Source organism: Camarhynchus parvulus, chromosome 4, assembly GCF_901933205.1.
Source record: "Camarhynchus parvulus chromosome 4, STF_HiC, whole genome shotgun sequence".
NCBI classification, from domain to species: domain Eukaryota; kingdom Metazoa; phylum Chordata; class Aves; order Passeriformes; family Thraupidae; genus Camarhynchus; species Camarhynchus parvulus.
In genome coordinates, this window is record NC_044574.1 from 28,696,330 (window position 1) to 28,709,773 (window position 13,444).

At 32.9% G+C, this 13,444-nt stretch overlaps 1 protein-coding gene across 4 annotated transcripts in view; it reads right to left on the reverse strand.

Annotated features, from left to right (window-relative positions):
- Positions 1-13,444, reverse strand: part of SGCZ (sarcoglycan zeta) — a 390,471-nt gene that overhangs the window by 39,746 nt on the left and 337,281 nt on the right. For all 4 annotated transcript variants that reach the window (XM_030947340.1, XM_030947339.1, XM_030947341.1 and 1 more), the window contains one exon: positions 6,071-6,193. In XM_030947340.1, coding sequence (XP_030803200.1) covers positions 6,071-6,193 — 123 coding nt within the window. The remainder of the gene's footprint in view (positions 1-6,070; positions 6,194-13,444) is intronic.

Sequence of the window (13,444 nt, forward strand, 5' to 3'; positions counted from 1 at the left end):
CTGCAGCCTGACCCTAATCTCACACAACATTTTTTTTTCCAGATATAAATAAACCACAAGCAAGTTCTTTAATGCAAAAAAAAGGAAAATAGGAATGTTGGAGCTCTTTTATGATTCACCTTTCCCTCCTGTGAGTAGTTATATCTTAAAAATAGAGATGGGTCTGGCTGCTGCAATTTAAATGTGCATTTTCAAAACTACAAAGCCTGAGGGCATGTGAGTGTCAGACTGAGCTCAGGTTTAACTCAGAATGTTGCTACAAAATCTGAACCCAATTAATACCCAGTTCCTGCATCAAAGCCTTCTGAAAGTTTAGAGTGTGTTTTCCAAAGAAACTGTTTTGGTTTGATTTAAAAGTTAGCTTACTAAGAGTGGAGGAATTTTCCACTGAGATTTGACCCTTGTCTAGTTAATGTGGATTTGCCTGATGTCATGTAATTCAGATACCTCAAACTAGAATTATTTTAAATTGCATCTGTAGACTTTACACAGTCATTCAGCAGGAAACGTAGACTCTGACTAGGTATGTGATGCAGAAATTGGCAGTTTTTCCTAAAAGCATTACTTCTTACATTGGCCACAAATATCCAATAGAGGATACTGCTGTTAATCTTGGTGTTAAAGGTTTAACCTGGAAATCAGATTCACTTGGTAAGTTTGAACCAGCCTCTGGATTGATGCTGCTCTGTACCAGAACAGGGAAAATGTTCATTCACTAATCTTGAGAAACTCCTGGCTGCATTCTGCAAAGCAACAGCTCAGACAAGAACAGAATCAGCTTTAAAAAAATAAACCCTATTTAATAGAATTAAATGGATTACAGCCCAGAAGGAGAAGAAAGGATTAAAATCTGTTTTCTCTTGTAACTGATGTTATCATGAAAAAAAGGAGGAAAAAAAGTGGATTACTTAAGGAGAGTTATTCAAAAAGTATGGATTACAGAAAGGTTGATTCTCTAGGTAGGAGATGATTTTCTTCTACCTTTATTGTGAAAGAGTGTTATTTAGCTGTTTGGGTGGGTTTTTTTCTTTTCCTTTCTTCTGCCTGACTATATGCTGGTTTCATCTATTTCTCAGTCTACAGAACAGGCTAGATAAGTATTTTTCACTGAAATGGCTGTAGAGGAACTGACTATGTTTTCCTGCTCTGACAGAACTCTCTGCACATTTGTCTGCTTTTTTAGTTTATTCCCTTTTCAGAAAAACTTCTTTTACTAAGACTTATTTCACTTTACATATGTTTCTGAGACCAATTCTTCTTTTGCTTCCCCACAATTTTAAGTGACAAAATCAAAATTGTTATTTCGCCAATAAACTGTTATTATCCTTAGGTTAATGTATTCTTCCAACAGTCTACACAGTCACCTCCAGGCTGGTGTAAGTTAAGTACACACTGCTTGGAGTCTGAGCTGGCTGGATGCGTTCTACCCTTAAATAGAAGATCTAAATTTATTTAAGCAATGTCCTTGATAATAAATTTACTTATTCATTTATTTATTCTCACCATTTGTAGCCTTCTCATAAAGCTTTCAGTTCATAGACAGGTTTGAGTCAGATATATAAATGTGATTGTAATCAGCTCTGTAGTTGTACCTCCAGAGTCATGCCCTGACAGGTTGTTTTGTCAAGTGGTTAGACTAATAATATCTTTCAGTCAGAGTTCCCTTAAAGGCAAGAATAGACATTAAGTGCTTTCCTGAGACCTAAACAAGCTTATCAGAAACCTTATTAATCACTGGACTACATATTAATGTATTCATTACTCAGGAAACACAGAAATCCTATATATGTGATGCATTTTTGTTACTGACAAATGATGACAAAAGATTTCAGGTTCATTCAGTGCTCAGGATGCCAAGAATTTGTCATATCTGCTTAAAGGATTAAATTTTAGCACCACATCAAATACTGTTTTATTGTGGTCAGATAATTTGGCTCCATAAGCCACCTTAAAATGATTAAATGCTTCCCTTCATCTTATGCCACTTCACTCTCCAAACTCCATCTGTCCTGAACAGCAATCCACCCACTGAACATGGAAAATCCAAGATCTTCTTTCCCATTCATACTGAAATTCCTATTCAGTCTCTCTATGCACTAGATATAAATCTACTGTAATAACCACATACATCAAATAATAAGTTATTTTTCTACATTTCAGTACTTGTTATAAATATTTTATTTCTACTTCTCCAACCTAATTTCCAATTCACATATATTTCCTCATAATTCTGTCATATTTCCTTTTTATAGCCATAAGCCGTATTTCTACTTTATCATTTCCTTTTAACTACCCTGGAAGACCTTTCTATATTTCAATTACCTGCAGACTCCCAGTCCTGTAGCATAGTCTTAAAATCAAAACTGAAGTATTGATGCACTTCTCTGCATATTAATTCCGATTATTATTAGAATATTATTGGACTATAGGTATGCTGGAACCTTCTGAAGCTTCCTTGACACATCAAGGCTCTCCTCTTTTATCTAGTGAAGTCAATGACTGATCAAAAGCCAGACTGAACCCACTGTAAGCAAATACTTCAGTGTAATGAAAAAGATACTTGCAGCCCTTCACATACTTTTTCCTGACAGTGTTTTGGTGTAAAAGTATATTTGGCCCATATACATCCTGCTATTAATCTGAGAAAGCTACCACAGTATGTGTTCTACTGTCCTCTTCCAACTTCCATTTTTCCACATGATTGTGCTATTTGACAAGGAAGAAGGGTCTTAGAAAGTCATAATGACCTGCAATTTTTTTATGCTTTTGTTTCTCCTAGCACTTCTAGCAACAATGTGCAAACCTTTGTACAACTGCAATTCCCCCAGTGAGAACTATTTCTACGTTTGAAATATGGGAAAAAAGTGATCTTCAACCAATTAGATCAGGTCATACAATACAGACGTGGAACTTCATGTATCTGAGAAATTTGTGTTTCCAAAAATTATGAAGTGGTTGAACTCTACAGAACTAAAATCTCGGTAAAACTATAACTGACAAATTTCTAAGCAGCTCCTTATTTCTTTTTAGAGAAAAAGTATTACTGTTGACGTGTTAATTATCATAATAAAAAAATTCAGTTCTATCCAGAAAGGACTTCAGGTCCTGGGCTAAAACAGACTACACCACCCAGACATGCAGCAGTAAGAAAGAAAATAATTCAGAAATTAAGAAAGTAGTAGGAAACAAGATTAATTCAATTTCCTTAAAGGTAAGTAATATTTTCCAAACAATTTAGACTGGGTTATTTAGAAAAAATTATATAGCTGATTTGCAACATCTAGAAAACATAATTGGATTTGACTGCAGAACAGCAATGGCTTCTGATTGATGACCTATCTAATTTAATTTACAAATCTATTTTTGATTTGCCTTTTTAAAGGGTAATTAATAAACATAAAAAGCCACATGTGCAAGTATAACTTATATAGAAGCTATGTAAACCTGGAACAAAAGAATCTATACTATTGATTTTATGAGTCTCAAAAGAAGGGTCAGAGATAAAATCATGTTTAAATAAAGAACATTATAGAAAAATGAAGGAATTACATAGATCAAAAGAACTTGCAGGAGACAACATGAGAGTTAAATTACTGTCTCTTTTCCTTTGAAATCATAGAGAGAGAAATACCCTTTGAGTATTGAGAAATACTCAAAAGTGCTCTGGCAGGACAAAACTGCCTCATGATGTGTGCTTGTACTCTCATGAACAAGGCTGACCATTGCAGTTCTGTTACAAGAGTATCTTACAGAGATCATATTCCAGGTAAAAGAAAAATGAAACAAAAGCAAAGGGAAGAAAATTTTGAACTAAGATTTAAATAAGAGAAGTAAAAATCAAACAGATACTCTTGTTCTATAGGTGCAGAGAGACAGAAGAAGACCCTGTGATGCTATAGATGCCTGAAATGGCAGGGTGAATATAAAAAAATGGAGAAAGGCTTAACCATGTGCAGAAAGAAACCCATGAGCCTGCCAGAAAATGAGCTTTTTGTTACTACTTGTTTCCCCAGTTCTTTAACAATATGTTCGCTTCACCAAGCCTTTCTCTTTCTTCTCTCCAAATCTCCATGATACATGTTAAACTTGGTGGCAGGAGGCATCTCTGTTCACAAGGACAATAGACAATTGCAATTTTAATAGCTCTCTAACAACACAAAAATCTGAATCCTATGTCTTCTTTCCTTGAGTAATAAAGCAGAAAAGAGCTTATGCAGTTAAAAGAAAAAGCAAAACTGGTGATGTAAGGAAGAATAAGAAGTTCAACTAGAACAGCCAATTGCCTAATTTTAAAGTGAGAGACTCTTAGTATACAAATAGATAAATGCAATATCTCTGAACCAAAAAGTACTACTTCTGATACTATATTTTTCTTATCTGGAAAATAAATTGAATAAATTACTGCCCTCTTTCTACCATACCTTTCTGCTTGGAATAGGCTGCCTACATAAAAATTTACAAATAAAAATGTTACAAAAAATAATCAGTGAGAAGCTGTCAACTTAATCTTTCAGTTTTTATTAATCAAGAATTTCTTAAACTGACTTATGATAGACTGCTTTTAAAAGCTGAGCATTAAAAACATTCTTCTGAATAGAGGAAAAATAATATACAAAAAAATCCCACATTGCCATGGTAGTTTACAAATGCCCATAAGCATACTTTGAAAATCAAGTACCAAAAGAAATAATTTATTGGACACATTCACAGTGAAGTGTTTTCAAAGAGACACTATTGATTGCTACAGAAGAAAAGAAAATAATTTCATTGCAGTACTACCCTTAAATAAATACATGTGAGAGATTTATCTCCAAATAAGCACATCTTATTTTCCCTTTTTTTATATTCATCTTTTGTTGTATTTCTTCTTCCATAATTCCTTTCCTATATTCACCCCAAGGCACCATGATAATGAAAAACACAAGCTTGAGAAAAATAAACTAAAGAAAAAAATTCTGGTTGATGTTTGACATTATGATTTCCTGCCAGGTTTCATCAGTCATATCATGCCATGTGGAGTAATACAGTCTGATTGATGTTGCTCATAGGGACTCATCACCTTTCATGTGTTTCCTGAAGAATTTAAAGGTATCACACAATCTTTGGATAAAATTAATTCTTATGGTGCCAAATATTTGATTAAAAATAAAGATCATGACATCAAAATTTATGAATGCATTTCTCAGTGGTGGGGAATCTAATTCTTAGTGCCATTTATAAGTTGTTTTATTTTTTAACTTATGAGAGATACTTTAAAATCTCCTGTGTCAATTGTACATTTAAGATTAATTCTCTCAGCATTTAGTATTATGACCAAGTTTGAGCCTTAGCAGGATTCCGCATGATTCTCCTTTTCCACGTTATGCCTGATGGGGCCCTCCTTTCCTGCAGATTGCTGAACACCTCACTACCCACGGAAAGCAGTGAATTAATTCCTTTTTTCGCTTTGTTTGTGTGTGTGACTTTTGCTTTACCTATGAACTGTCTTTATCTCCACCCATTAATTTTCTTTTTAATTTTCACCCGTCCACCTCTCTCCCCCACCCGCACGGGTAGAGGAGCGAATGCAAGGTTAAATTGCTGGCTGGGGTGAAACTGTAACAGTAACCTTTATTTCATTATAAACTAATATACCCAAGTCAAGGCAAGGTTTTTCAGCTGAGCCTCGTGAAATCTTAATTCAAATCAAAGTTAGACTTGATACCTTGTATACAGAAAAAACAAAGGCTACCATATATATAATATTTTTTATTATTGTGAAGGAGCATTACCTAAACAAATGGCACACACACCACAAAACAATAACTAATGGTAACATATAAAGCCAAAACACAGTGGTAAGTGTGATTTGTACCACAGTTGATCCTGTAGAATTTAAATTTAAATCTACCTTTAGAGGAATTGATATTTAGATTATGCAATATCTTTTGGTTGGTCAAACAATCTCTGTTAACGAGAAGACGTTTTCTTCTCCAGCGGACTAAAATTTTGTAGAAGATTGATAGTTTACTACTAAAGGTATTAAAAAATATATGTTTACATGCATTTAGAATCTTTATTATTACCATACCTGTTACTTTCAGTCTGTCAGCTCCAATGACAATCTCATCTTCATCTGCAGAAAACAACACTCTTCCACTGTCACTTGCTCTCACTTCAAATCTCTTACACTGAGCTTCCACAGCATCAGCCCCTGAAATCAAGGAAGTGATCATTACATCTAAGATATTTTCTGAGAATTAATCATCGGCATAAATTGAATATCCAAAACATATTGAATACATGATGCTTTATGAAAATATTTGGCTTTCTGTAAGCCTGATAAATAATTTGCATTATGAAATACTGTTAAAATAGTTTACAGAAATAACTATGAAAAACATCTATTCAGCATTATGTGGAAATCAACACTAATATTTAGAATGTACTTAAACACTGAGATCTTGAAGTGCCAATTCAGACAGAGCTTTCTGGGGTTTGTTCAGTTCAAACTGCAGTTTCTTGCCAATGAAAAAATAAAGATAATGCATGACCCTATTCCATCAAGACACACAAATAAACACAGCAGAAAACTGTATTTTTCATTCACTTCTACTGCAAACTTAGAGAATAGATAACAAAAACAACAAAACACAAAAACAAACAAAAAACATGGACTAAGATATCAAAATTTCTGGCATATTTTATGAAACAATATTCCCAAATGTCTCAAAGCTCAAAAATCCTAAAACAATTCTGGAATTGGACAGATATATGGATTGATCTAACTGCAATGAAGACGGTTTGCAGGTACTAAGGCTTTTAAATTTACTATGCTTTTCAATTTACAGGTCTTTAGTACACAAAACTCTCTAGTGTTTTGTGTATGAAATTGTTTCCCAAAAATTTATTTTATTAATAAGTGAAAGCAAACACCATTTCTGAAAATGGTGTTGAAAAGCAAACCAATCAACTTCATATGGCACAACAAGACATAAAGCAAGATACATTTTTTCAAGGAATAATAATCTGAAATTTTCTCTATGACCCATAATTAAACTGTAATGTATTCCTGAAATAAATCTATATGCATATAAGTTATGTGGAGGGCATTATGGACAAATAAATTTATATATGATATTTCAGTTTAATAATCTGGTTTAAAAGTTTGTAAAAACTCCTGCTCCATAATATGTAAGGTTTTAGTCTAATATGCAAATGCATAGTATCAAAATATGTAATAAGGAATATAAAAACTGTGATAATTAATTTCGGTCAAGGAATTGCCTTAGCAGCTCATAATTTGCAGAATCAGCTATGTGATCAAAACAGTTCCTCTTACTTTTCAGATGAACTTATGTTTGTACTGTAAAAAAAAATTCTGGCTATTTTTGATTCAGAACAAAAAAATAAAATGAAAAAGAATTATCAAAATACTTGTGATGATGCCTTTTGTTGAATTTATATGTTTATTCAGTAAATGTGTCAAATGGTATTTTTCCCACTCCCCTCCCCGACTAAAGTTTTTTTAAAATTTGTTAATCAGGTTGTTGGCTTTAGTTTGAAAAAATACAAAATCTTTCTAAAAACAGAGGCAGATTTCATATGCAGGTGTTTGGGGATTCACTTGTCCTGCAACCATACTTATGCTTCGGGAAACCAAAGGATAATTACAAATTACTTAATACTAAATAGTTTCATCTTTATTTAAGAGCTGATGATAGCTTAACCACCTAAAAGAAAGTGGCATTATAAGTACTGTGACATTACTAATTTACACCCATCAAAGTTTTTAGCTCTGTAGGGAAAAGAAATTAACAAAAAATGTGGTAGAAATCAAAAAGAGAAAAGACCTGCCACATTCTTAGTCATTATATATCACTCTAAGTGACAGCCCATGTTTCAATAACAGCTTTTACAAACTTGTGATGTATTTAGGATAATATAGGTTTTCATTTAAAAATGACTTAAATAACAATGGTCTGGAACTTTGACTAAGGAATGCATATACTTTAGATACTATTTGTGCTGCTTCAGAAACACATTGTATAAAAGTACACCTAGAATTCAGCTAGTCCAAAATAGCATTACAGGAAGTAAATAAATTTTAATGCTAAAATAAATGGGTTTTTACTTCATGTTTCACTCAGGACTCAATAGTGTATTACTTGTATTACTTATTGCTGAAATGGTAGTTAGTGGGTTCAAGGCACTTGAAAGATTACTAAAAAACATAATACATGTTACATCTGTCTCTTTGGCATAGAACCAGGTGTGAATGTTATAAAACTGGTTTAGAAAAGTTGAACTGTCTACAGAGTACTCAGTGCTAGCAAAATGGAATTCTGTTTAGTTTCATTTTTATTTCCCAGTTGAAATAGGAGCAAGCAGTTGCATTTGCAATGTATTAGGGTATTATCTTCTTAGTTGTAAAGCAAATTGCTGTGTTCCAAAACCACTCTACCAACATACACGTCTCATGAAATGCCTGAATCTTTAATAGTGCTACTAATAAAAACAATGTCAAGTCTTTGAATATTATGCATGAACAAAGGAAGTATTTTGAAATTCTAATCTCAAACTTGTAGAGCCATCACTATTTTCAGCAAATCATATCTGCTTGAATAATGCATACTTCAGTCCAGAGAATCATATATGAAAATCAATCTTCTACATTCTGTTTGGAAAGGTAATTTCTATCAAACACATGGCTACCAGAAAAGCTGTTTAGCTTTGCTATTTTTTACTGTATTGTTATTCTACTTCATCCTAGACATGGAGTTGGCTACATAACAGCTTTAATCAGGTTTAGGAGATGTCTATGACAAACTCTTTTCTCATCTTGTGTTCAGGAAAACTATTTACTTGTAAATTCAGATACATAATTCTCAATTAAATTATTATGTTTCTGTGAAATTCCTTTCATTTAAAGTATATAGATGAAAAATATGTGTATCATATTCATATATACATGGTATGTAATGATGGTTTATAACACATGCTTCGTGCACAGCAGTTGTATAATTGAAATTATCGTTAAACCAGCTACATTTAAAATGGTACAGAGCCTAAAATTGTTCATTTTAACTGTAGTGAAGATGCATTAAATGAAAATATTGGGCAGTACATGCTGTAAAAATACAGCAAATTATGGTTCTGTAATCCAGATTAACAGTAATAGAGATTAAATTTCAAAATAAAAACTATTTTGAATTTGTAGAGTTTGACTTACTAATTAATATAATAATAATATGAAGAATGCATGTTCTAACATTTTTCATTTTAAAGTCAATGATTACTTACAGTACTTCATTATTATTATTCAGAAATAATAATTAGAACCATTATTTGCTGTGATAATAAATAGAAACAAGAACTCTCCATTCTTACAAGGTTAAAATATGATTACAAACACTAGCAGTTGTGTCTGATTTCTTAATCACCTTCCATGTCCACCTGGCACACAACAGACACAGAAAAGATAAAAAATCAACAACCTTAAATTGAATATAGGAATTAGAATTCAAATGGAATTACCACAAACTGGTTCTTGTAAATAGGAAATATGATAGAGTTCAATATACTTTCTTCTAGTTCTCCAATGAAAAATGGGTTATTTAAACATTTATTAAATGCAGAGTTTTATGCAGAGTCTGGATGACAAAGAAAGTTACTTTTATGAGAATGTGTTGATGCTTCTGAGATTGGCGATTAAATAGATAAAGCATTTTTAATAAAGATTCAACAGTCATCTGGGTCTAAGATCAATTTTTGAGAAGTATACATCTAGATATTTTTTTAATATTCATAGGAATTATAGATATTATGGTATTTTGGACAGCAGAGATCTTAAAAAAAATTCAGTGAATGCAAGAGCGATTGTGCAAATGAAGGATTTGTAGCAGTTGAACAGAACAGAAGCATTGAGGAATTTGGAAAAGAAAAAGAGAACTTTCAGCTGAGAGCAAAACTTCTACACAAGCAAAGATTCACAACAATCAAAACATATTCTGTGTTCCGTTTGCTGAGGAAGGGAAGGGAACACCTTCATTATAACTAAAAAGTGTGAAAGTAGAAGGTAAAAGATCCATTAGCTCTCTCTCTCTCAATAGTTGGTAGCCATGCTACCAATGGTAGAGATGTCAGAAAGCTACTGTTTCTAAGAGAGGTTGATCTTCAAGGTTTCCTATTCTAATTATTATCTACTCAGACAAGGGAAGCTGGAGCAAATGCTGGGTGAGAAGAAAAAAAGCACACATTTGTTACCTTTTGTGGAAGTGAACAATAACATCTGTCAACATAAATTATTGGAATAGGAATAAAGCACACATTATTATAAGAGGAAACTCAGTAGAACCATCTGGATCAGGCAGGAGACTTCCTTCATCATGACCTACAGACCCAGTAATATCCATGAAAGATTAGTCATATTACAGGTTTAGGACTTTGTCAAATGACATCTGACAGAAAAGTTCTGCCCTCCCAAGCTGGTTTTACTTTTAGGAACTTTGTAGAATCATAGAATCATTATGGTTCTAAAAGACTTCTAAGGTCGAACATTAACCCAGTACTGTAAGATCCACTGTTGATATGGTATATCAGTTTCACTGAAAAACACATCTGAAATATTGTCTGTCACCTCTGCAATAGATAAAATACATCCTGCGATCTGTCTTCCTCGTGCACCTTGACATTGGGACCCCAGCTATGAAAATAGTATGTGGGAGTAGCATACCAGCAGCAGCAGACAACACTCTCCATCCTACTTCTAGATAAGGCCACAACAACTCAAGAGCAATTCTGAGCTTTTCTGCCTACTACCCCTAACATATGGTAATTTCCATGAGACTCAGGAATTACAAGGCTGAACAGACCTTTGGTCTGATCAGATACAGCTGTTCATAATTTCATCAGCTATGAGCTATACTCACGGGGGAATGAAAGCAAAATGTGATTCTCTGCTTCTTGAAGCTTGTTTGAGCTTTAAGTCAACACATTTATTTTGCTTCTGTAATGGTTAAAAGGATGTGCATTGTCTGCAATTTTAGCTATAATATCTTAATTGCTTATATGGCTCCTTAAATAAGAAAGCCAAGCAAGACACAGGAAGATATGTCAGGCACCAAAATTTATCTGTAGGACTTCACACTGTATGTTTTGCCCCTTTTATAATCCCATTAAGGTTAATTTACTCAAAACATGATCTAGATTCATTAACTGAGTCTTGCAGCAAGTAAAATTACTTTTGTATCAGACTTATTTTTCTCACAATACTAGAGACATATTATAAACATACAAAAATATAATAAACATATTAATAATAAATAAATATACATGGTTTCTGTAAATGGATAAATTTTTAATTAGATTATTAAATGAAGTATTTAAAGTATAAAATAAATAGTAGGTTAAATTTTAAATAAATATATATTATTTTTTATTACCAGTTCTATGACATTCTCTTTCCTACATGTTTTCCTTTATTGTCCAGGAATGTTTCTTTGTGACATCGATAAATAGCCACAATATGTTAACTTCTTTTTATAGCTGCATTTATCAACTTAGCTTTCATTGACAAGCACAAAAGTCCAGCTCATGCAACTGTATTATTTATAAATCTAACATATTTTGTGCACTGCAAAATGTGAATGGGAGTAGAAAGCTAATCAGTTTTTCTTAGTCATGATGAATGTAACCTGAATATTACTAAGTCCTAAGAGAATCATCCAAGTCTTCAGTCTTATCCTTAACCCTGTAAATATTAGCTTTTTGTGATGGGTTTAGTATTTACAACATAAATAATTTACAAAACTGAACATATACCTTTTGGAAGCCAAGGCTTACTGAAGCAGTCTGGGCACTACTGCTCCATACAAAATTAGTGGGAATATTTCCATTCTCTCTGTTAGCTATGCTAGGCTGTAAGGCTATAATTATGCTGTTTGGTCACTAGATTTTATGAAAATACTGAGTTGTTTCTAAGTAGCTGCACATTCCACTGAAGAGAAATGAGAGTTAAAAATAGACAGAACAATTAACTGTGAGGTACCTGACTACCTGCTGTACTTGATGAACACCACATTCAAATCAAATAGCAAGAACACACAGAAATAGTAAGGGGAGTTATGAAATGTCCCCATTAGATAGATGAAACTCAAAGACAAAACAGGACTGTTGAATTTCTCCTTGGGAAATATAACATCTTGCAGATCATGTAAATCATTCCTTGCTAAACCTGTAACTGTTTATCATTATATATTTCCTTTAGGCCACAATTATAACCAGATTTCCCTATTGAATATTCTACCAATTTACCAGAAATTCTACTGAAAATTCACTGATGTATAAATCTCTACATCTCTACTTTATTCTTTTCTTAAAAATAAATCTGATGTTTTAATTATTTGCATCTTTTGAGACCTAATCTCTCATCTGCAAGCTGCCTAAAATACCTACAAGGCCTTTATGCATCCTGCTTTATCACTCTGAGGCAACTGGACTGAAAATGAAACTGGATGAAGCGAAATACATTCATGTAACCCAATGGTTCTTTACCTTTCCTCTTATTTATCCTCTGACCTTTTTAAATAACCATTATGGATCTTACTTTGTAAAGATTTAAAAAGAAAAGCATTTCAGTTTTGTCTTTCTTACTGGTAATATTCTCTGTAAGCATTGGACAGTTATTCTGAGACTTTTTTCTACCTGGCAGGCATTTTGGCCATTTTTTGGTGTTTTATTAATAAAAATTAAAAGCTAGCAAATATTTTTGCCCATATTCACAGAACCACAGAATCATTCAGGTTGGAAAGACCTCCAAAATCATGGAATCCAACATTTGACCTATCTCCACCTTGTCAATATATTCTTAATGTACCCTTCTTATTAAGAGATTGGCTTTGCATCTTCCTTTTTTCCCCCTACGCGATTAAAAAGATACAAATTGTTCTTCCAGATGCTTTTGGCAGTTTCCCATAGACTTTAAATAAACCCTGTTGTGACTCAAAAGTATTGTATAATATTACTCACCATGTAGTGAATTAGACTATTATAATGTTTCTGCATGCAAATCAAACCTTTTTGAGATAAAGAATTGAATTAATCACACTTGGAGAGAGAAGACCTAAACAAAGGACATAAGCTACCAGAGCACCCAGAAACTTTCTTGAAAAAAGAAATGTCAAAAAACCCCTATTTCACATTTTTATAATATTAATTCAATACTGATAGTTACTGTATAAGGAAGACCATAAAAGTCTAATTTTTACAAACTGACTATTTCTCCAATTATCTGCTTTAGCTAGGGAGTTCAAATATCCTGAAGCTATCTATGCAAAAGGTCTTAGCATTTCATATAATCACACTTTATCTGAGAAAGATTTAATGAAAGAATGTACAAAATACTGAAAGATACTCATCCACAAAAAGGCTACCACTGGTTACTACTGAGTAGTAAAACAAGAGA